The sequence below is a fragment of the Apostichopus japonicus genome, chromosome 2 (genome assembly GCF_037975245.1).
Source record: "Apostichopus japonicus isolate 1M-3 chromosome 2, ASM3797524v1, whole genome shotgun sequence".
Classification (NCBI taxonomy): Eukaryota; Metazoa; Echinodermata; class Holothuroidea; order Aspidochirotida; family Stichopodidae; genus Apostichopus; species Apostichopus japonicus.
Window position 1 is genome coordinate 19,413,797 of NC_092562.1, and position 25,537 is coordinate 19,439,333.

At 36.8% G+C, this 25,537-nt stretch overlaps 1 protein-coding gene across 1 annotated transcript in view; it reads left to right on the forward strand.

Annotated features, from left to right (window-relative positions):
• Positions 1–25,537, forward strand: part of LOC139979415 (F-BAR domain only protein 2-like) — a 71,277-nt gene that overhangs the window by 17,598 nt on the left and 28,142 nt on the right. The window contains exons 5-17 of the mRNA XM_071990187.1: positions 3,625–3,696; positions 5,001–5,106; positions 5,802–5,881; positions 9,118–9,216; positions 10,172–10,268; positions 11,889–12,015; positions 13,244–13,259; positions 14,027–14,095; positions 16,773–16,990; positions 18,239–18,450; positions 18,831–18,876; positions 20,363–20,425; positions 24,635–24,756. Of these exons, the coding sequence (XP_071846288.1) occupies positions 3,625–3,696; positions 5,001–5,106; positions 5,802–5,881; positions 9,118–9,216; positions 10,172–10,268; positions 11,889–12,015; positions 13,244–13,259; positions 14,027–14,095; positions 16,773–16,990; positions 18,239–18,450; positions 18,831–18,876; positions 20,363–20,425; positions 24,635–24,756 (1,327 nt within the window). The remainder of the gene's footprint in view (positions 1–3,624; positions 3,697–5,000; positions 5,107–5,801; positions 5,882–9,117; positions 9,217–10,171; positions 10,269–11,888; positions 12,016–13,243; positions 13,260–14,026; positions 14,096–16,772; positions 16,991–18,238; positions 18,451–18,830; positions 18,877–20,362; positions 20,426–24,634; positions 24,757–25,537) is intronic.

Here is a 25,537-nt window from a genome sequence, read left to right on the forward strand (position 1 = left end):
GGCCGGGTCACGACCCTGCAAGACCGTCACCCCTCAGAATCGAATGGTCAGAATGCATGCAAGTTAGCTACAACTATGGACTTGATGATAAAAAGGAGATTACTCTTATATTTACTTCTCTCCTTTCTTACCTGTCTCCTACCACACTAACGCACTATCCTAGTCTACCAAGATGCCACTGGTATAATTTTTAGCACTGCGCCCCCGGTTACCTCTCTTATGGGTCACGGCACACTAACTCTTCATTCCGAATTTACCATTCCGAAGTCAATGGAAGTCATCAAGCTCTGAAAATTGTAGATAGAGTTGTTTTGATGGTTGGAAAATGTTTTTGCAACCTACTTTTGGCTCATACCCCATGGTTTGCAGATAGTCATCCTAGTTTTATATGTCACTGGGGAGAGGGAAGTAATGTGGAATGTCGGTTGTTTCAAACATTTTTCCACCTCCAGTCAGGTTTTTCTGTTCTAAAGTCATACCCTTCCAGATGTAACTGGCAACTGTCTCCTAGGACAGATCCCATCTCTGGAAAATTCTTTTTTGAAATCAATATTTTTCTAACAGTCTGTTATAGCCACTTGTTGCCAGCTAAAATAAATAACCCAAAATGCAAACTATTTTATTGCCATTTTGGGCAGATAGAATTGGAAGATTTGAACATTTTCACAAAAAACATTGTTTGCTTTTCTGTTTGATTGTTTTAAAGAAAAAAAATGCTTTAAGCTTTAAAATGTTACTGTTTTCTTTGGCGATGTTTGCTATGAGTCAACAATAAACTTAGAAAGGAAATTTATTTCGTTCACATTTTTTTCTAACGAAGCTTTATAATTTGTCTCGTTTTGGCCTAAAGGCAGTGTCCTTCCGTGCTGCTCTATGAGAATATTTTGTGTACACATATGCATAAAATGAAGCTATTAATATATCTCATAACAACCGTCTGGAAATAGATGGTACACCCTCGAGAGATCTTGAGCGGCTCTGCCATGGACAAAAAAATTGATGGATTTTGAAGTGCACGCATATATGCACATAATCTCATCTTGTCGTAACTCTGGGCTTTTAGAGCTGCTTTTTTACAAATTCCAGAAAATGTCAGGTAGCTTTCACAGATTGCAAGAATCTTTGGCTGTGTCGCCTAAAGGTACGGCCTATTCATTTCGGGAATTTGAAATACGACAGAAGTCAAACACGAGCCTTCGTTTTGTCCTGTGGGTTTCTTGTTCGTTCAATTCTTTGTATAGAATGTAATGATATTTGAGGATTCCTCAGTATTAATAAGATGTTCTCTGCACGCTTGCGAAAAAACACAGTTTATTCAGTTGTAGAGTCCTCTGAATCCTCCTGTAGTCTGTATGTCTCAGTTTATCTTTTTTGATTTTGATTTATTTATTTATAATTTTTTGTTTTTTATGTTTTGGAAATGGTCATGTTACTTGAACTGGTCCTCATGCAGTCTGTAAGTTTTGGAATTCCATCTCTGGGGTAACTTTGTACATGAAGCCTTGCACTTTTTGTCTTGCTGTATTTTGCTCACACTAATAAAGGCCTCTTTGTTTCTTTCGATTTTTGTCAGACTGAGTATTATTCAATAAGTATAATGCATTGAACCCATTTAAAGTGCTTACAGTCAAGTGGCCTTCGCAGTGACCCCTTGTGAAGGATGTGCTAACATCCTGATCTTGGAGGTAATTGTTTTTTTTCTGGCTAGTGGTCACTTTAGCATGTAGCTAATGAACAAATCTCTTCACTGTTATTAACCAAAGTTATTACTACACACAGGATATCCTGTGTATGGAGTAATAACCATTGATAAATAATTGATCCTTTGTCAGTTCAGATCTTATTAATCTGTCCATTGTTTAATAGAGATAAGCTGCATTTTCAACGATAACTGTTCTAATCGATCCCTTCATGATTAATTGACAGAGAATGTTTTGATAATTATCTTGTTCTGGTTGAAACCAGAAAATAGTGTCGCCTGCCTGTATGTTCCTAAAGGTCCTGTTAGTACGGAAGTTACAGCCCCCCCCCCCCCTTGTTGTGCATTTACCCATGTGTTTTAGTAGATCTCAGAACGTTTCAAACAGTCGCAATCTGTTTAATTTCCTTTTGCAATCAGTATTTTGCTTACTAGTATGATTGTTCTGATGATAGAGAGCTGTGCTTGATAGTTTGCCAAACAATTTTAATACTACAGAACGGTTTGAAAGCTCTCCAAGAGGAGGGGGGAGGAGTAAATTTTCTTACTCTTTAGTACCACCACCTCCCCCATCCACCTCTCCTTAAGTGTGTTTCAGCTTGATCGACATGTATATCATAAAAAGATGTAAATCATTGATGTCCTACCCAAACCTACTCAAGTTGGCTCAATGCCTGGATATCTGTCCAGAGTAACCTAGTTAGCCAGCAGGGGCTTTCTTTAGTGAGAACAATATATAAATCATTGTTAGTTTATCTAGATATTGTAGTATAATATAGTATTGTTGTTAATTAATATCTGATATTGTTAACGTTGGCTCTTAACTGGTTCATTGTGATATCTCTCGAAAGTCGTCCCAAGAGCATTATTTTTGTTCAAGTATGTAATAAAAAGTTGTTTCAAGAAATGTGAAAGTACTTATGAAACAGGATGTCATAAGCAGCAGTGGTTGAACTTGTATAACACTTCAGTAGATAATTAAACAGTAGTTACCTGTTTGCATTATCTGAAAACAAAGACTTCAGTAAAACTTGTTATGATAGAAACGGCTTTGGTTATTAATTGGTTCATTTTGTGTAGACCATTGTAAGGGGGGGGGGGGTACTTAATCAGCTTACCTGGTTCACTTTCTCTTTTCAAATTATGAAGGAGAACTGTTAAGTTTGAAAATATACTTCATATTGATGCATTAGTATGTATGTATTTATGTATATTAGATCCTCCTGCAAGCAAGAACTCGCGAAGAAGCCATTGATTGATTGATTGATCGATTGATATTTGTGTTACTTCACCTGTGTCATATCTTTGGCCATTCTTGGTATCTAGGTAGCTATTTTTATCGAGTGTTATGTTTTTCATGCAGTATAAACTTCCGGGTAACTCAAAATTTACAGCATTTACAATATGATGTCTCTTCCGTGCGTCATATTTTTTTATCGCAGCAGATGCAGTTAAATAACCTCCAAATGTATGCCCGTAGCGACTGTGTTGAAAAATGAGGCTTGCCAAGAAATCTTTTAAGGCTTATATTATAACAAGAGAAATTGTAATCAATTGTATCACCAATTTACAGAGTTTAAAGAAAAAATTGAAGATGTTTATGATTTCAGTTAACCTAATAATCTGTTGGCATATAACTGGAAATGTTATTGCTATAAGCACATTTCTGGTTTAAGTAGTCATAGTAGCCACATTGTTCATTTTTCCTCCTACTCATTACTTTATAAACATGACATTTAAAACGACGTAAGAACATTTATGAGGTTATTTTCGTAATTGCCTTTTTCCTATCCATTAATTGGAAAACTTGGCGTCATTGACTGATATTACGTCATGAGTGGCAGATTTCTTAGATTATGTGACATCTGGTAGAGCGGAATGGTTCTAATTCCTGTTCTTTTCTCTCTCTTCCTGCCCAATTATAGGTCAAAGGCGATGTTCAGACAACGGCAGATGTCGTCACAAACCTACAAACGACAACAGAACAAGTAGCTAGGGTGAGTCCTCTTGGTATTTTGAATTACCTATCTACACAAACACACACACAGGTGTGTTTTACATTCAGACCGAGGACCCCATTGTTTTTTCCATTGTTCAAAACCATGAACCCTAACTTTAACATTACCCCATAACAATAGAATTCTGGAGGACGTGGTGATTTCTAAAAAATCACATCCGAGGACCTGGAATACTTTTGTTCAAGACCTTGATCAGAATACAAAACAAGTGCACGCACACAGACATACATACAATTACACACATGGGTTGTGAATGCAGTTATTAAAATGAACAACCATTGGGCTTGTCAAGAAATGATACCCTGAAATCGAAAGAAAGAAAGAAAAAGTAAAACACCAGCAGAATTTGTTTTAAATCCAAAACAAGAAAAGAAAGTCATGTTCCCATGGCAGGTAAATCCTTTCATGACAATTGAGCTAGAGTTACTTTGCACCTCGCTTACCTGTCTTCCCACAACCTTAGCACTCTTGTTGTATGGTGTCTAGAATGAACTGGTAATGGTAACCTTTCAACACTAATACTCTGACCGACAAATTAACCGCATGTTGAGTGAAATGTGTCCACTTGGAATCGTCGTCCTATCTGATTAGCCTGATAATTGGCATACAATGCTGAATATATGAGTCACACTTACCTGTCTCCTTACAACATTTGTACTCTCATCTACAGTGTACCATACACTGCTTGGTATTTTGCTTTGGGAGGGATTGATTGGTGGGCAATTTTTGTTATGAACACTCCCTCCAATATTTATTGCAGCAATGTTTTCCAGTGTATGAATTACATTTTTTCGCTAGTATCTTTGCAGTGTTTATTTGATCTCATATTCTATGTGAACTATTCAGTAGAACATCAATACATCATAGGAGAATGTGGACACAGACTCGGTTATCAGATAAACAAAATACTGCACAGATAGTTAGCCTACGGTGAATATTTCAAGACAGGATGTAGAAATACTCTCAGAAGATATCAGCAGTTTTTACAAATTTAATTTTAAGATTTAATTTAATTTAATATTAACGTAAATCAGACATCCACTAAAAGTTTGTCTGAAATGTTTCAAAAAAGTCATGACCAACTCTGATAGACTGTTTTCCTTTTGGCGATGAGATGTTAAAATTGCTAGGAAATGAAATGTGTTTGGAAAATCTGACTTCAAGCGTATGGGTTAGAAGGAAAACAAGCAAAATGTATGAAATTAGTGAACTTGTTCCTGTCTTTTGTGAATTGCAAGTTTCTCAAGTATAAACCTTATTTTGTTTTTTTGCTACCTCCTCAGGCCAAGGATGCTTATCATGCCAGATGTATAGAGTGTGAAAAGTTGAAGAAGGAAGGTATCACTGGCAAAGACCTTGAAAAAGCAGAAGCCAAGAATAAGAAAGCAAGTGAGTAAAATTGGGTGAAACCAGAGCCAAATTATTAGTCCAAAAGGATAAACAGGAAACAGATGATAAACAACCAAATTGTAAAACATTACTAGAACAGGAATGGGGACTAGGACAGACATATTTGGAAAGTGTGATTACATTTTGTGAAATGAAAAGAAAAACAAAGAATAAAAAGTTTTAGTAGAATCAGAATTATATTAAGTGACGTAAGGAATACAACGTCCTTTGCTCTAGCAACAGATCTATCAATTCAGCAGTTGGTCAAGGCAGATCACCGTGAGGTATTTCTTGCTGCGGCCGCTAGTCAGGAGCCCAAAGTGACTTTAAGAATACCGTGTAGTCATGTGTAGCACAACCATTTTAATTCTTTACTTGTTCCAAGTATGTTACAGGAAGTGGGGGACTCCAAGAGAAGGGAGACTTAAAGTACAAGTCTGTACAAAAGATTACAACAAAAACTGATGGTAAAGAGTATCAATGCATTTTGAAAAAGATTATTTTAATTTTAATTAGCTTTTAAGGATAAAACAGTATTTTTTCAAATAACCTGAGCTGTCATTCGACCTATCCCAGCCATTACTTGATAATAATAATATCTCTAATATTTTTTTGGTGACTATGTGTGTCAGTCAGAGCAGATACTAAAGTTTAAGTTTACCTTTTTATTTTGTTTCTTATTTTGTTTTCTTCAGTGGAAGATTACAAAGCATCAATCGACAAGTATGCAAATTTGAGAGAAGAATTCCAGAAGAAAATGACGGATACATGTCAAGTAAGTTCAGTTTTGGATCTTGGGTGAGTCACGTGACAGCTGTCGCATGCAGTTCGTTTGTAAGTTTAGTTTTGGTGTGTGGCGTTGGTGGGTGAGTCTTGTGACAGCTGTCGAATGTGGTCCATTTGTAAGTTCGGTGTGTGTCATGGCATTGGTGGGTGAGACTTGTGACAGCTGTCTCATGGGGTCCATTTGTAAGTTCAGTTTTTGTGTGTGGCGTTGGTGGGTGAGTCTTGTGACAGCTGTCGAATGTGGTCCATTTGTAAGTTCGGTGTGTGTCATGGCATTGGTGGGTGAGACTTGTGACAGCTGTCTCATGGGGTCCATTTGTAAGTTCAGTTTTTGTGTGTGGCGTTGGTGGGTGAGTCTTGTGACAGCTGTCGAATGTGGTCCATTTGTAAGTTCGGTGTGTGTCATGGCATTGGTGGGTGAGACTTGTGACAGCTGTCTCAAGGGGTCCGTTTGTAAGTTTAGTTTTTGTGTGTGGCATTGGTGGCTGAGTCTTGTGACAGCCGTCGAATGTGGTCCATTTGTAAGTTCAGTTTTTGTGTGTGGCGTTGGTGGGTGAGTCTTGTGACAGCTGTCGAATGTGGTCCATTTGTAAGTTCGGTTTGTGTCATGGCATTGGTGGGTGAGTCTTGTGACAGCTGTCTCATGGGGTCCGTTTGTAAGTTCAGTTTTTGTGCGTGGCGTTCGTGGGGTTAGTCATGTAACTTGGTTACTTGAAAAACAAAAAAAGGAAGTTAGTTTACAATTTACTATGCAAGATATGCATTGAAAGTTGTATTGCTTATTTAGTACCACCATATGCAGCTACGTAAGAGTAAATCATGAACATGTAAACCAACTGGGAAGTTACGGTTAGATCAAACAACCGATAAAACAAATTCGACTGTCAATTTTAGACACTTTTGGGTGAACTGAGCAGTAGTTGATGAAAGGACCCTCCAAACTCAAAGAATTTACTTTTTTCCTTTAAACCCCAGACAGATTTTTGAACCAATCTATATAGATGCATATCTTAGTAAATGAATAAAATGCTGGCAATATTTGTAAGAGGTTAGTGAAGGTCAGTTGCCACTTCTAGAGGGACGATTTTTTCAACAGATTTGTGTATCTAAGTCCCGCCTAAGTTTCGGCAGTTGCAAGCCGACCTTTACAATGTGCGGAGCTGTTCTAATCTTTCTTCTTCGTCGTAAGTTTTTGCTCAGAATGTCCAACGTACAAAATGATGACGTCACCCATTTTACGACAATCGACAAATATACAACCCCCCAAAAATCTGCTTTTCTACCTACCTAGTGTGACTCATTCCTGCACGGAGCTATGTGGCATCAATTATCACTCTAGTGTGTTTGTTATTGAAGGTAATAGGAAAAGCAATTTTTTTCTAATCTCTTCCTCTTAGAACCTAGATAAGTTAACAGCTTAAATGATAAACAATGGGACTGTTAACCACCAGAAATGTCGCTGCTTATCCAGGCATGCGAGCCCCCTGTATTGAGCTTGGCGTGCCAAATTTTGGTAACATTTTTTGCCATTTCTTTTTCTGGGAAGGAGGAAGGAAAAAGTCACTTAAACTGGTTTTTGACATTCCTGCCGGTATATATTGCTTTCTTGTCTTCTTGGAAGAGATTATCGGATACCGCTACTTGGTTGATTCATTTGCCTAAAGAAGAACTGAAAAGAAAGAAATATGGCTATGAGCTTTCCAGAAATGACCTTATAGGGATGTAGTGTCAAAGGTCACTTGTTACTGCATCATATCTCCGTAGTAATATCTCTGTAAAGGAAGGGAACCCGTTTAATCTATGAAAAATCTAGTTTCACCGAATCATACAACATGGAAAGATTACTGTATGAAGACTATTATCTGACATTTAACTAGCTTGTTGACTTCCATGAGTCAGAATTTAGTCAAACTCGTAAGATTTGATGGTCAAAACATTGAATTTGTTGTGGTTGTTGTACTCCCCTACTAAATAATCCATAAACTTGTAGCAGAATTCATGAATGAGTTAGAGTGAAAAACCATAACCTTGGCATTTGTCAGCCCTTTGTTTGAACTCATTTGTGAAGTTTTAAGGAGGACATTTTCCTTTTCATGGACATTCATTTTAGCCGATGTGAATTATCTCCAGGTGTGTGGTGAGATGTCACATAGTACGGATGGGGAACACTCAGTCATCTTGCTAATGTATTAATGAAGCTAGTGCTTTGCTAACACAGATATTACAGTGACTGAGAGAAGCTTAGGCTTGGAAAGTCAGTATCGAAGAAAGGTTGGGGGAGTGGGGGGGGGGGTTGTTGTTGTTGATAACAGGTTCTTCCTGAACCTACCTCCACAGTTTACGTCCTAACAATTTTGATTTAAAACTAGTTTCTAATCCCATTAATTAGGGTAAATTTGACTGATCTGTGAAATGGAAACGAGATGATCTCTTTTGTAAATTGGGAGCTCTGCTGAGGATGCAAGCGCCAAGGTAACACTCATCCCATGGCCTTGGCTTGTTGGAGAAACGAAGCTTATTATTTTTTTGGCCAATGTGGACCAGAGTTAAAATGAGAATTCTAAAAAGTCCTCAATGCTTTCATAAGAGTCACACATGATGACTTTGGAGGTTTCCTTAAACCTGCAAACGTGTGCAGGGTTCAATCCACTAAAAGTTCCATCAGAGAGTGGCACTACATACTCCAAACTCCCCCCACCCCCCCACCCCCACCTCTCTGAGATGGGATATAGCATGGCAAGCAACCTCACTGCTACTCCTCACCCTCTACATCCTCTCTTTGTTTTGGCTTTTGTTTCATCAAACTATAGTTCATAAAACTCCCTTATTACTTTCATATGAGTCACTCACAACAACTTTGGAGATTTCCCCCAAAAATAAGACTTGTGAACAGGGTTCACCCACAAACAGTAATACCACGGAGAGGCACCACATATCCCAAACTTCTCTCCACTCTCTCTGAGATGATACATAGCATGACAAGGGACCTCACTGCAACCTCTCACCACCCTCTTCATCCTCCCCTTTGTTATGATAGTATTGATCACTTTTTGGGAATGACACCAAATTGATAATAACATCAAACTGATTTCAATCAGAGTAACATCAAACATTATACAAATAATCATATAAAAATCTTTTGATAACAATATATTTATATAATGTAGTTACATTTGATGATAGCAATTATAACAGTCAATCTCCATCTTCTTTGTCTTACTCCAGAAATTTCAAACGATAGAGGAGGACCATCTCAGGAAGTTAAAAGAATTCATCAAGAGCTACGCAGGAGCCGTACACGAGTGCCAACAGAATATAGATCTGGTAGGTATTAATTTACATATTATATTTGCATTATTCATGAGGACAGAATTTCTTTTAAATATTCCATAGTTAAGTGTGATGTATTCCTCCTTCCTCTACCTGGAATCTTCTCTCTGCGTTATGCTTCGAGCCATCTTACTTTCCATGATTCCACTGTTATGCTTAAGAGTGGTAGAGAAAAGCTCTCTAGGTCCATATAAAATATCTTGGGTTCTATCACTTTTGTTGATCGGTTGGTCTGCGATGAAGACTACGGATCATATTAACCTTTTCTTAATTATGCACTTGTTAAAACTTCTGTCGGTTGAGTGATTGTCTCAAAGGCTCTTTCATTATTGTGAATGTTAGTAATGTAGTTCACAGATCCTAATGACATATGCAGGGCATGGTGCAGACTTGAGCATTCATGTTCATGCACCAGGATAAATAGTATGAAATTGGTTTTAGAGCAAACGTCAACATTGGTACCAGCAACGTTCATAGTAGAAAGGTCAAATCTTGCAGACTTAATCCAATATTAACAAACAGTTTGGTTTTGTGAACATTGTATGTATGTATTTTTAGATCCTCCTGCAAGCAGGAACTCGCGAAGAATCCTCATTGGCTTATCAAAGCCGCAAGCTGACCGAAGTCAGTCTCTTAGCTTCATATTTAACGTCCATGATTATGAATTGTCAATTATCAACAACTCTGTAACTGGATGACATACATTAATCTTGGAATGACAAAGACATTTAAGTTGGGGACATTAAAGTTGGGGACTTTAAGTTCCAAAGACTTAGATGTCATCCATTTGTGTACTTCATCGACACATCTCTCAAGTTTGGGGAGGTTGACAAGTATATTTGAGTGTCGTCAGCATACAGTTGTAATTCCATACCATGTCATATGTACCTCAAGTACATGTACTAATCCAAACGCCGTCTTTGGTTTGATTTCATTTTCATCTACACAGGTTCACATTGAATTTAATGAACAATGCGAAGAACTTTCAGAACTAAAACTACTCGAGATGTTTGCGGAAGCCAAAGGAACAGGCAAAGAACAACCGGGTATGTTAATCTCCTTCATCAGATGCTGAAAACAGTTCCGAAATCGTCCGCTACGAAATAGTTGGAGAGTCATAATGATCGCTAATAGCTCCAGCCAAAAGACCTTTTAACCAAATCTCTCCAGGATGTGTGACAGTGTTCTAATCTCCCTCAAATTGTTTATATCTGTCATTTTAAAACAAACGTTGGAAAAAGGAAGCAAAATTTGCACTGTTGGCCTTTTTTGATATTATTGCCGTGCTGAAGTAACTAAAGGCAGCGACATTTCAAGGCAGGCTTCCTGTTATGTGTGAGACGGTGAATTTAAATCTTGGCTAATCTAAAATCAGATCGTTATTCTTATCAGGGAGCAGTTATCCGTTTCTTACATATCAGTTGCTCTTTGTGGTGGAAATATGCAAATATGTGTCAGCAATTTGACAATTACTGTCAGGCATTGGTTTTATTTTCACACAACATAATCTGTATCAGGTATTTTTGTGAAATAACATCCTTATAGTTCCATTGTTTTCTTGTTAATGGTCATAGGTTATTTTCTGGCATGATGTTGTGTTTGTGACTCAGGCATTGGTTTTTATTTTCACACAACCTAATTTGTATCAGGTAGTTTTGTGAAATAACATCCTTGTAGTTCCATTGTTTTCTTGTTAATGGTCATAGGTTATTTTCTGGCATGATGTTGTGAATATGGCTAAGGCATTGGTTTTTATTTTCTCACAACATTATTTGTATCAGGTGGTATTGTGAAATAACAGCCTTATAGTTTGATTGTTTTCTTGTTAATGGTCATAGTTGAATGCATACATTACCTGCTATTAGTAGCAGTGGCATGCACAAAGGGAAGGGGTGGGCAGGTTCATGGCCCCCACATCCCATTATCAGTCTAGGAAAATGGTTTGGTTGACGTCTAAAGTTCTTATTTTATCTCTGGAAGAGGATCCTAAGACCCCCTACATGAGAGCTGACTACAATGATCCCCAAGGCAGCACCCCTCTCTCAATTTGCCTCTGGCCCTTCCATAAAGGTTCAGGCCCGACCTAAGTCAGTCATGGGATATTTAGAATTTGGTCCTCCCATGTTTTGAAATGCTGTGCAGGCAACAGCAATAGGCCACCTTTAATATGAAAGCTATATGTAAGACTTTGGGAGTGATATTTTTTTGTCATTTCACTTGATTAAGTATGTTACAATGGTTTCTTATTTCCCTCTAGGAGAGAGTTCCTTTGTCAAACCTGGGAGAATTTTAACTATTTTATTTGTTGATGTTTTTAAATTCATTTTACTGATTTTGTAGAAAAAGTACATTAATGAAATGTAAAATATTAACTCAAGTAAATGAGATAATCTGATGAGAACTGAGTCTTGTATCAAAGCAGAAGGATAAAAAGTGCTAAAATTTCCTCTCCCTTGGGGCAAGAGTCAACAAAGCTTTAGCATCTGTGCCATGCTCGAAGGCTTTCTTACACATGATCTTCATCAACCCGATATGCTAGAGCTTCTTGTGGTTACACTCGAGTGTAAATAATGTCTCTCAATGTTATCGATTTATAGCGAGATGCAAACCCTGTCACTTTCTTCCCTTGGGAAATTCACTCTCTCTGACCTTTATTTGCTTTTCAGCTGTGATAGAATTTGAGGAGTGTGATCTTTCAAATTTACCTGTGACTGAACCGGAGAAACCAAAGAGGAAGAAAATCAGAAAACCAAAGAAGAAAGGTGGTAAAGAAAAGGATGGTTCATCACCAGGGTGAGTTATTTGTTTTTCATCTGTTTTTGCTCCTCCTCCTCATTATCATAAGCTTGGGTAAATCACTGCAGTGCATAGATTTGTTTGTCGAGGCAGAGGGGAGAGTTAAAATGGGAGGGATGGGCTGGGGGGGGATGATAATTAAGGTTTGAAGCTATATTGAGCTTGTTTTGATCAATTGAAATATTAAATTAAATAGCAATTGTGATTAAATCCAAATTGTTCGTTAAAGAGCATCCAGAGTTGACTCTAATTTGTTGGGAAGGGCTGTTATCAGATATCGCCTGCAGTCAATATTTGGTACAGTTTAGAACTTATAATTCTAGAAAAAACTCATTTTTGGTTGAATATCATAGACAGACACTCATAAAAGTAGGGGGTCGTGTTTGGTGACTGTGAGATGAACCTTAACCAAAGGATAACAGTTAGCTTTTAAGCACCTTGACTTGTGTTTTCTGAAGCACCCAGGTTTAGTTTGGCCCACACTGCAGAGGTGGAACCTTGAACTAGTCAATCGTGTCAGTGCACAGGTTCATGTTTCAAGTTTGTGAGCGCTCTCACAAGATCATCGTAGTATCTCTGGTTCAGAGATAGGTAGACAGTAGACAGATAATGGACGTTAGGACAGACATGACACCCCCCCTTCCTCTGTCAAAACTCTGTAAAGGATTGCAACATCACTATTGATTTAAACTTTGGTAGGAATAAATGTAAGCTTTTATGATCATCCGATTTCCTGTGTTACCATGACAGCCGATCAAAATATGAACCAATTAAAACTAAAGTTAAACCTCAGTGTTTTGAATTTCCCACAAAGGTTTTTATATCCACTTTTAGCAGGTCACACAAGGCCCCCAAAATAAAATTCCTTTTTCTGTTGTTATACCCTTCACCTTTGCAACTTACAGAGATGGAAGGATAAATAAATGTACTATCTTTTGTTACCCTGTATTTTGATCAGTAGCTTCCATTGGTAAAATAGCTAGTCATTGTATACTTTGTTTCCACCCCCCCATCCCCCCTTCATTTTTCCTTTCCTGCCTCTCGACTGAAGATGGAAACACGCTTCTCCTCGAGTCAAAGAAAAGGTGGCATGCCCTTATTTTAATTGCTTCTGAAAGAAAATAATCAAAGACTTGTTGTGATTTATTAGTTTGCATATTAAGGGTAAGACTGTTGTCATCTCTTGTTATTTTACTAATTGTATCCTTGTCATTTCTCTCAACAGAGATTCTCCTGATATGGTAAGGGATCTATTTTTTTTGTTATTTCTAGTAATTCTCACTTTAACTGATATTCCTTTCTTTTTCAAGTTTTTTTCCTGTAAGGGATTTAAAATGCGGGACTCAATAGTGCCACTTAAAATTGTTGTGAAAGGTGCAAAAATGACAGCCTGATTTAAAATCTTCTATGCAGCTTCTTTCATTAATCATCAAATGTTTGTCTTTAGTGAGCATCTGAGACGGATTACCGCTTTCAAGAGCAGACATTTTAAGACCTAATCTTAAAAAGGTTTCTCTCTTTGCTTTAGCTTTTATGACAAGCCTCTAAGATTAGGTTTGCATTGTATGGATAACTTGATGATGGAAACTGAAACATTACATTTGTGTAACAAATGCTAACTTGAATTGTTTTGTTTAAAAAGAGATGGCGAGTTAGATCAAATCCGTGAACAAAGCGATAGCTACAAAGTGATTCTATAACAAAATTGATAACTCTGTGATGAAAACAAAAATGGATAACTCTGTGATGAAAATTGAAACTTGATGTTTTGTCAATGTGTTTCATCGATTCCAATCGTTTTTTTGTGATGAACCACACAACAACAAAAAAAGCTGTGAACAAAAGGAAACCTAAAATACTCTTAAGTGATGTGTTCGCATACTTAAAATGTGAAGACATTTTATCAGCTGTTGCCCCTAGTAGCGTAACACCTACTTGAAAATGAAAATACAAAACGTGACAACATAATTGGTGTTTATCCTCATTTATCGCCTCTCGTCGGAATCAGCTGAGTCCCGAGAGATCTGGTTCAGCCAGCAGCCATTCGTTGAGTTCCTTCAAAGATACAGCTGTAGTGGTAAGGCTGTCCTCTGATTGGTCAATCTGATTCCTGCATGCAGTCTTTATTTACTGGTTTCGTTGATAAATCATGTTTTCTTGTTTTTTCGTGTTTTTTTTTTCAGTTGCATGAATGTTTCTTGTATTTTAGTTGTTTTTGCAGAAAAGCCTGTCGTTTCTGTGCATTCCTTAATTTTCGTTATTGATAGCTTGTTATGCTTTTGAATGATATGTGACACTGAGTCATCCTATCTAGGAGTCGTTAGGTATTTGAACTGGTATCTCGGTTAGACTACAGGAGATCCATTTATTATCTAGAAAGAGAAGGGGTATGAATCGGAGCAAGTTGAGGTGGAGGAAGATGAGGTGGGGTGTGGAGGGGGACAGTTGATGGGAGTTACATTGGTGTCAAACAGGATTGGGATATGTGAAAGATAATGACAGTATTAAAGGATAATGCTTTAATGTTTCCCAGTCAACAATATGGAGCCACTTTAGTTTTTTTTTTTTATGGAGGTCAACAGCGATCAAAGCCTGATATCCTCAGAAAATAAAATAACTTTAGACTAGGTTCATATGTAGACACGAGAATCTGGTTGTTTTCTGTGAAGGTCAGAAATTATTTGAGGTCAAAAGAAACTATGACACCCTGCTGAACAGGTGTACAAAACCTTGCTGATCATGGGAGTTCAAGAATGGTCAAGAATTTAGATATCTTGTCTGCGTTATTACATTAAAATATTCCAATATGAAATGCAGCAAGGAATCATGTATCCATTTGGCTTTCCAGTTGTGTGCTTATTTTTTTCATTAACATGGTCCAGTACTTTCTTGTCATCATGTAATGGCCGGTCCTCCTTTATCATCCCTCCTTTTTCCATATGACGGAATGAAGGATTCAGAATCAATCTCACAATATATCTAACATTTGTCAATCATTTTTGTGCATTTTGTCGATCAATCTAACGTCTTAAACAACATTGGTGTCTTACCCTTTACCTTGAAAGTCTGACTTTGGGACAAAAATGAAGGAAAAAAAGACAATTTTCACTTTTCACCTCTGGAAAATCTTTTTTAAATTTCAGTGAATGACTGTCTAAATCCTTGGTATTCAAAGCAACGGTTGCATCCCTGTTCAGGGTTTCCCCCCAAACGTTTTTGGAGGGTTGCCAAAAAAAAAATTGGAAGAAAATGAAATGTCGTGGGCAGAAAAAGTGGAAAAACCTTGTAAAATAATTGACTTCAAAGGTGCAAAACATAACCCCATTTTGCAGTTAAGGACCCTTTCATATAAATTTCCCATGGGGGGAGGGTAGTTGGGGTGGTGGATACAAGCACAAAAAAAAAAAGTTGAATTACAGTACCAAGGGTCTAACTGTTAGCTCTGGAGTTTCTTGGACAAGTGTTGTCTTTTCTGCATGATTTCTCTCAATGCAAATATTTATTATGTTATATTGTACTTGTTTCGATACTACCAATGTTGTGTATGTCTCTGAAATGTCATTCTCAAAGCTCAAGGAAAATCTGTGAATGCTTCTATAAACCTGCATTTTGCATTAAGTTTTGCACTTTAGTCCAGTGCTTTGCATCCTCGACCAGTGAATGAAAGATTAGTCACCGGAATATGTAATCTGAAAAAACGTAAACGTAAAAAAAATAATTTAGCTAATTATAATCTGTAAGTCCATCAGACTGTTACAAGGAAATCTGGACTGCAAAGAGTTGATAAGTGAAGGAAAAGAAAACCAAGTACAATATTTAAACTTAAATTTGTGGGACACAAAAGTTACTCTGTTAAATTAGAAGCAACCAAGGTGGTTTAATCCATCTCTTAGGTAGGTTGAGGGAGATATCCAGTTACGTGTAAGTATTTAGTAGCTTTGGTACAATGCGCTTCAGAAGCAAAGAATTTATACCATTTTGCTGCCATTTCGAAATGTGTACTTTTTAACCATTTTGTTTTGTGTCACATTGCCATGTGATTCTAATTTTGAAATTCAAATTAATGAGTTCTAATTCTTTTCGAATGTGATGCTTTTTATTGGCAGAAAAGTGATCTAGCTTTGCTTACTAAGTTGATATTTTATTAATTGTGATTGTGAACATTTACGTTACAAATTTTTAAGCATATGTGTTGGGACAATTCTGTACACATATGAAGCTCAAATTGTCACATGTGACTCTCATATCGTCGTCAATCTCTGAGGCCCCCCTCCCCCCCCCACACTCCAATGAAAAAAGAAAGTAGTTTGGCAAGCACTGTTAATGATGTGGAGAGTGCTGTGGAAAGTACTGTTAGGAATAGCTTTTGTTCTCTGTTGAACCAGAATCCAGAAATATATTTTTACATACATTTCAAAGATATTTGGAGGAATTTTAAGTCTCGTTTAGTAAATAGTAACTAGTCAAAGGTAAAAACAAGAAGTGATCTGAACTGGTAGCCTCAGAATTGCGTTGACCTGTGCTCTACAAATCTTTATATTGCTAAGTGAACACTGATATGTTATTCAACAGTGTCAGTGTTTAGTAATAGTGTTCAATTGATACTTCATAGAAAGCACCAGGGGAAGGATTACAAAATGGAGCTTTCTGAATGCTTTTTGGTGAAGTTAGAGTACAGTAGTGTAAAATTTGAGTACCAGGTACAATAAACTTTTTTATTGACAAATTTCATTTGTTCTTTTCTACCTTCCCAGAATGCACCAGCAGTAGACGAAGAAGGGTTCAGTATAAAACCATTAGAGGAGCAAGATATCCTTTTCAGAGTTGTTGCTTTTTTTGAGAGATTTTATTTTTATTTAAAATTATTTATGAGTATTAATTCAAACATACGAAACAACAGTAAAGAGTACTTTTCAATGCTACCTCCTATCTGCAGTGATTTTACCTACAATGTGACCTGGGATTTATCAAAGTGAAAAAAAGACTTATTTCTTCCTCAGTCATATTAAGTTTAAGAAACCATCAGATTTTAACCATTGAAATTTAGACAAAATTTAATAATAGAAGAAAAAATGAGTGGTGCCATGGTTTGTTACCGTCAAAATGTAAGAGTTATATTTTCCTTTGTATAGAGTTTTCTGTCAAAGATACAAGCTTTTGTTTAGACTTGCCTCAACAGAGCATGGAGACAAAAACATTTTCAGAAGTATTGCATCCTTCTCTTGATTATTAGTTTAATATCAGGCCGCTAATTCCAGCGAAATGTGGATCACCTGTGACAGAATCACGAGTTGTGAATTTATAATAAAGCGTGGCAATAAATGCATTGACTCTTTAATTAAAACCCGGTCATCCTTTGGGCAAACCGAACTGATATTTACGTCATCGTTCAAACATTCATTCCTCCGAGGTTTCTGACAAGCAGCTGCAAATCAGTTGTGAGCTGAGATCTGTTACTCAATCAAGATGAGAAAAATCATTGATCAATTTTGATGCTGCCATCCAGTGGAGAGCTCTTGTCAATTATATTTGTTATTTGCTCTTTCAAAAAGGAGTTTTTGGGTTTTTGTGGAGTTACATTTTGAGGCTCAATGAAACTTTCGTAAGTGAATTGTTTCATTCTTAATACAAGATAAAGTGTAATAATAACCACCGTTGAGAGAAGCTATCCAATACACTGTAGTTAAGAATTTTATTACAATGATGGGACTCTCAGACAGTAACTAGCCGTCCTCCCTCCCTCTCCCCCCCCCCCTGTAAAATGATGTAGACATGAATCATGAATAGCAAATCAGTAGTAATAAAAAAATAAACTGTAATACTATGTCCCCTTCCCTCTCAGACAAGAAATAAAAAATGGTAGCAAAACTCTTCCACAAACTCCCTTCACCAATAACCCTCCAACGCACCCCACTGCCACCACTTATGTATGTATGTATGTATGTATTTTAGATCCTCCTGCAAGCAGAAACTTGTGAAGAAGCCTCATTGGCTTATCAAAGCCGCAAGCTGACCGAAGTCAGTCTCTTAGATTCATATGTAACATCCATGATTATGAATTGTCAATTGTCAACAACTCTGTGACTGGACAACATACATTAATCTTGGAGTGACTCGAACCAGGGACCTTATGATTGGAAGGCACAGGCGTTAACCACTGAGCTAGCACTCCTAACGAAATTAGTAACACTCCTAAAGAAACTAAGACCACGCTTCCTTAACGTCTCCGTTTACGCCACCAAGCTTTCCACTCGGACTCAGATTCTGACTCGGATGTGGAGGTGGACAGGACGAGGAAGATCCACGTGGAGATCAAGCCAGCTACGATACCGCAGGACGGTACGAAGGTGATCGCAGCGTCAGTCGACGACATCAAGGCCTCCCTCAGCGGACTGGCTCTCTCTCCCCCGAGGATGAGAAGAGACAACTCAAGTGAGACGTTTATTTTATTACTCGAAATAGTCTGCAACATTGTGTCTGAAAGATCAGAGCTCAAGAAAGTAATTCCATATCTGCATTTTCTCCAGGTCTGACCAACTTTGGTGTGTCAACTATGATATATTTCCCTGTTGTCCGTGGGATAAATTTGTACTTCAGAATATGTATTAAATAAATTTATATTAATTACATATGAAATTTTTAAAAAAGAAAAAAAGTTGGGATTAGGTTGCAAGGTTTTAAGCCACCACGATTACTATTATTTTAGCATGATAAGATCAGAACGCCTCTATTTTGAGTTTTTATTTCCTGTTTGTCTGGTTTTGCATTTTTTATGGGCTTGAATTTTCTTGTGCTTAACATTTTTTCTTTAGATGGTGATATTGGCAATAGAAGGCACCAGGCACAATTTAGAGCAAGGTAGGTTTATGTCTGTATACGTACAGTTATTGATCGATTGATTGAATGGACATATGTAATATACAATTAATTCTTATGTACATGAATTTTGTTAACAGTAACTTTCCAAGTTCATTTAGACTTTGTGCTACTTCTATTATCAGTATTTCCTCTGAAAGACTCATCCGGTCTTATCTCTCATATCTAGCATCTCAGCGGCAGTCTAAATCTCAGCTTCGTCTTTTACCCTTTCATCTGCTGTTTTCCTTGCTCTTCTCTTCTCTTCCGCCTTTTTTTTGAGGGGGTGGGGCGGGGGGGTCTAATTTTGACTCCTCTGGTGAAATAGTTTTTCTAGTTTATGGTAATGTCATAGGCAAAACCGATCAAGTTTCTTGTTCGAAGATAAATGATGATTATCCAGACTAATTATGGACTAATAGGTAAATAGATTTAATGTTGAAAATAGTTTCGCTGGGTACATAGTGAGTAACTGGTGGTCAGCTCATGCAAATTTAAGTTAGACTCCGTCAATATGCAAAAAAATACTTACGAAGAGTTACGACTGATAGTTGATAACACCAAGCTTTGTGTGACTGATTCAAGTTTTTGTTATGAAGAGTTACACCTGGCACCTCATTGATTATTCTGGGTGCTTACTGTTGTTCTTGTTTTGTGTTTTATTGGAGGGGGTGGGGGGGGAAGCGGGTGGCGGTGGGTTTCTGTCTGTCTGTGACAATTGTGCAAATAAAGGCATAAAGCCAGAATAAGTTTGAAGTGGTCAAAGCAAGCTTTTTGTCTTGTGATAGGTATTCAAGTTATTGACACATACAGAAGACTTTGCCCTAATGCTTGTGCTAGCATTTTGCAAATTCTGGTGCTGGGTTGTCCCTTTTCTAATATGCTATGAATCTCTGGGAGTTTCAGTTCTCTGTAAAACAACTATGAATGGGTAGAGTTGAGACAAGTAAGAAATGATTTCAACAATCTCTGTGAGATGCTGTTTTTGTTACACATCATTCTCTTTTTTTTCTTACTTGTTTTGGTACAGTTGGTAATTTGCTTTGTTTTTTATATTTCCTTCCCTGAAATGGTTGTCACAGATAGACACAAATATAACACCAAAATACCAAGGGTGGAGTGTGTGTGTTGATTAAAGGAAACGACTTCACCAAACACTGGTATTTAGCAAAACATGGTTAGGACAGGTGAACATAGATAACTGTGTTCAGGGTGTGGTGGGGGGGGGGTGGAGGAGGGGTGGCTAGATGCCCTTCTATGCTGTTCTACTATCTATATTGTCAGCCAGCATTGGTTACCTTTTTACATAACAGGGTGCAGGTAAACTCTTTAGGCCTCTCTCTCTCTCTCTTAGCAAGTTGTCTTAGTTTTACTCTTGATTTACAGCCAGTTTTCAGTCCTCTTCTTCCCAAGTCATACACATTTCTTCTAATCTTTTTCCTAATACTTTCGACCATTCTCTTTACCCCAACGTTCCCCCTCCTTGCAGCCTAGGACCCAGTCCAACACACTATGCTCGCCTTTATCGTAACTCCTGGGCTAGATTAAACAGGTGCTGTACCTATGTTTGATAGCTGTACCTATGTTTGATATGCACACCAAAGATTTCTACTAACATTTAGCATGCTGCACCCTGCATGATGACAATGGATCGGTGTCATTGAAACATAATCCCACCCCATCCCCCTAAATCTTTACGTCTTATATTTCTCCTCTTGTTGTCTCTTATAACCTTTAGTTATTCTGTCTTATCTGTGTATATATTTGTATACCAAAGTCGTGATTGGAATTTGAAACAGAAAGGAAAAGGAAAAAAGAATATAGATAGACTGCTTGAGTTGAGCTGTGCTTTTGTCCATTTTTCTATTAGTAAGATCTATAAAAGACATTATTTGCAGCAAATTTATATTATTGTCGAAGTTCTCCCAAAGAGATAATTGTGGTGTTTGCACCACAAAGAGATAATTGTGGTGTTTGCGTCACGTTGCTGCCCGTCACCGAAACACCTGAAAGTGAATCTTGTTGACGTAGATGGAAGTAATTTGAACGTTCACCCACCTCTAGCATTGTTTGTAGCTGATCTCAAACGCTTACACATCCGATGTTCCTAATTTGGATATAAGGTTTGGGATGAATGCTGTCGCTAGCAAGCAACAAAGCTAATTTGAGCAATTGGAGGGAAAATAGCTGCCCTTCATACAGAAGAGAAAACTAATCTTTCATTAAAAAAAAAAAATGATACAAAGTAGTCCACGTTTGTGTAAATGTGGAAAGGCAAAAGAAAAGTAGTATAAAGCTTTGTTAAAATTAAACATTATTTTCCAAAAGGTGCTTTGATATTCTAATGTGTGCATGAATATTCACGATACAGGTACATGATTAGCTGACTCTCTTGCTGAGTGTAAAAGATGGATAATTCAGTTGATTGTGACAGGCTGATGTCTTGTTAAAAAAATAAAATCCCAGGTGTCATTATTACCTTACAAAGGATGTTAATTTTTTTTCCTGAATTAAATTTTTAGAACTCAATTCCTAAAAAGCAGAGAATCTCTGTGTGCATGAAGTATTATTGTCCAGTGATTTATCTTGGGTGAACACATACATTTCCTGGTGTGGATTTCATCCTCAACATATAAACTCATCAGTACATAGGTGGGTAAAATGTTCCAGAGTAGATGAACATTTGCGGTGAAGCTGTTATGTTAGAAATCATTCACCCATCCTCTGTTAGTCTACAACCCGCTCCCCCTCACCCATCCGCTATTAGTCTACACCCCCCCCCACCAATTTCCTCTCACCCCTTCGAATTTACTTAAAATTCCAATCCAAACCTATCTATTCCTTTGGAGGGAGTGGGTGGAAAGCTTATGGGGAGGGGGAGGGCTGTTATAAATGATTTGGAAACAAATCCTAGCAAAGGGATAACACAGTCCTGTTGTTGTTGGTTGTTTGTCATGCTTAGGAAACAGTCAACCAGAAACAGCATTTACTAAAAGTTATTAATAAAAGAAGGGATAAGTTGGATTGAAAAAGGATTAGAATAGTCATCACGATCGCTTCAATGAGAAACAAAATATAATCACTTTATTTATCAGAGATTTATTTCTCCTATAAGAGATCTCTGGTTATCTTATCTAAAATACCCAGTTACTTTCTTTATTTATAAATATATTTTTTTAATAGAGGATGACAGATTCTGCCAATCTATGCCAATGTCCATTTATTCATAAGTATCTATTAAATTTAGAAAGATTTTCATTGTGCCTATTTGGTACTGCCTATTGTAGGAGTTTATAAATAGTGACCTCTATTTTGAAGACCACCAAACAAGTTGCAAAGATTGTGAGAATTTTTGGGATTGGCATGGTTTGAGAAAATTGAGAGGAGATGTTAAAGTTCTGAATTTCAATATGAACAATGTTCCAGAGTTTATTTTTTTATTTTTGACTTATGTTGTGCAGTTTATATCATAATAGAGTGTATTAAATTAGTGTTTGCATGACAAATAACCTTCTGTCCATAAGCTGTACAATGTATGTGTTTATATCATGTCTGCAGAGGAGTGTTTTGTGGTTTTGGAACACCCCCTTCCCCCAAACCCCAAGCAAAACTTGAAATTGTGTTTTGAAGTTTCAAGTATTTTCTTTCATTTCTGCCAACCCTCTAAGTTTGATAATGTGAGTTATTGCTATAATTTTGTTGCAAAGAATGTTTGAATGGAAAACCTTAATTATGTGCAAAGCTATCATTTTCAGTGCTGTCATGATATTGGAAGTAGTCACAATCTGTGACATAATTGTCTTGACTTAGATAGATAAGGTAACCTGCAGACTTTAATCTCTTTCTTTAGTCTGCAAAAAGAAGAAAAAAATTGCAACAGGAACAAACAATCAACTGTTTATAAATTCCAAAGGTTTTTCTTCTTAAAATGAAACAATAAAACTTAACATTTAATTTGTGGGACACAATATTCTGTATTGAATAAAATGGTCAATAACTAACAAGTACCAACATAGTACTTGAAAGGAAAGAGATCTCTCAGTAAGGTTGAGGTCTATCAAATTGTGCATGAACATTACAATTCTTGGTAAGAATGATGATGTAAAACTACACACAAGACAACTTTTAATTGAAAATATTAGGCAGTGTGTCATGAACGATTAAAATGTAACATTTGGTCTGATATTTTTGGATATTTCATCATTTTTGTGTCGTCATTTTTTGTGATATTTCCAAATATGGAAATGTGATCGTGATTGCATGATAGCATCCTATAATTCCTAATACTGACAGCTGTGTTTTAATATTGTGAATATTGGTTGTACTTTCTGTAGATCTGAAGTGTTTAATAACCATTTTTGATGTTGTATTAAACTCACATTCTGTGTCGTGAAGGAAAGCACTTCAAAATCATCTCTGTTTTACTGACTAAATCGTGTCCTAACATTGTTTGAAACTGACACAAACTCTTCATGATCCGCTCAATCTGAAAGCTCAGCAAAGGCTTTTCTCCGGCCTCCAGTTATCAGTATATTTGTCATTCTTATATTATTTATACCATTCAAGTAGTACTTGATCAAGTCTGTGATGATGATGTCATCAGGACACCACCAAAATCTTTGTTCTACAATTTGAAATTTTGCCGTCTGACTTACAAGTGTAGTCTGCATGAATTTTTATAATTTTTGATTTGTAGGAAAATTAAATCACTTGCAAAGAAGAATAAAAATAGAAAGAAAGGTTCATTGTCCACAATTGTTACAGATGGATGTTTTAGATAAAATGAAATGAAATGGATGCGTTTGTGACCGGAGCAATATCTTAAGAAGAAAAACAATGCTGTTTGTGATATGCCCATTTTGAAAGTTGAGAACTGACTCCAAAATTTGGTCCAAACATCTGGTGTTCACGAATAAATTTTGTTAGATGTAAAAAAAATTATCACTTGAATGATTGGAATTATTTTGAATATTCATTTCAAAATATGATTTTTTTCCCTTGGGGGGGGGGGGTGGAACATAACCAAAATAGCTAACCAAGTAATGAAAGTAATGTTTGCAAAAGTAGTTGCTAGTCAGATCAAAATGATCATGTGGCATAAACATTTTTAGATTTTTTACCAAATAATGAAAGTAATGTTTGCCAAAAAAGTTGCTAGTCAGATCAAAATGATCATGTGGCAAAAAAAGTTTTGATTTTTTTAGCTTTAGTATTATTTTTGTTATAGTTAGCATCAACCTCTTTCTTGTCTTCTGTAGAATTTGAGGACATTTTTTTATCCTGTTTTAGTTTCTGAGAGAACTAAGTTAATTTTGTCTGAACATGTTGAATTAATCAGTTGTGGAATCGTCAGGTGAAATTAACACTCAGAGTTTTTTAGTAGTACTGCAAAGAACTTTCATTTTAGTTTTCTCATGTGAACAAGTGGTTTTCAATTGCTACTAGAATAACAGAAACAAATATGCAAATATATGCATATTGTCCCAAATTTTGGGGGGCAGTGTAGTGTTGTCAGTATTGATGACTGCCCTAAGTTTTTTGTTTTGGATCACAGCAAGCAACGAAAGGATAATTTTTTGGGTTGGGGGGAGGGGGTGGTCGGAGTAAAGTGTGGGCCGGTTGGATGAAAAAGGATCGTTCTGTATGTACAGCAAATCATTTACAATCTTCGACTGTAAGTATAATTAAAATGATAAAGTTAATCTGTTACTTGGTTTTTATTTCATTTTTTGACTATTTTGTATCTTTTTGTCTCAAACAGTGGAAGATCAGGATCTGCAGGCAATCTTTTAGATCTCGATTTCTTCGCCACGACCCCGACATCGGGACTTATGTCGCCCATAAGCAACGCCAGCAACACCAGTGCTGCTACAACACCAGATAGTAAGTAGTCAGAGAGATACATAACTCTCTAACCTTACTTGTTTATCTGTATACCTGTATATCTAATATAGGAGTCGAACCTGTCTTTGGCCCTGTATATCTAATATACAGGCCTTAGCCTTTTCCGTGAATTCGCGGAATATCCATGATTTCTTTTCTACCTCGAGACAAAAACTATTATCCTAACACACTGTAGCATACGCAAACTGGAGCCTATACCGCAATTTTTGCAAAGTTCCGTTTTTTCACCCCAGGCTCATCACTGAATATAGGAGTCTAACCTTTCTTTGGCCTGTGTATATCTAACATAGGAGTATACCTCTGGAGGTTGCAAAAGGATCACGTTAGGCACAAAAGTAGTGGTGATATAAATTTAAAAGTTAAAAGAAACATATTTGCTTGAAATCATTAGAATTTATACAATAATGGATTAACGTTAATATTTCGATTCGCACTGAGGAGCAAACATCGTCATCAGTTAAGGCCTTAAAGGAGCATGTTCCTGAGATTTGAAATATCTTAAACTTTGCCTAAAGTCATCCTTTAAAGAAAAGTAAAACATACAAAAAATTGTGACAGCAAAATTGGTCTGTCTTCCAAAAGTTATTGAAAATAAAGAGAAATTTTGATAATAGTGAAAACACGATTTTGAATTTTGTGGCAAACTATAAGATGGATGGGCAAATTGCTACACAGGTGAAATGATGAACAGCAGAAACTTATATGTTATAAATTTCAAAATTGCTAAAGTATTTAAATTTGATACACAGAGTTATGTTCC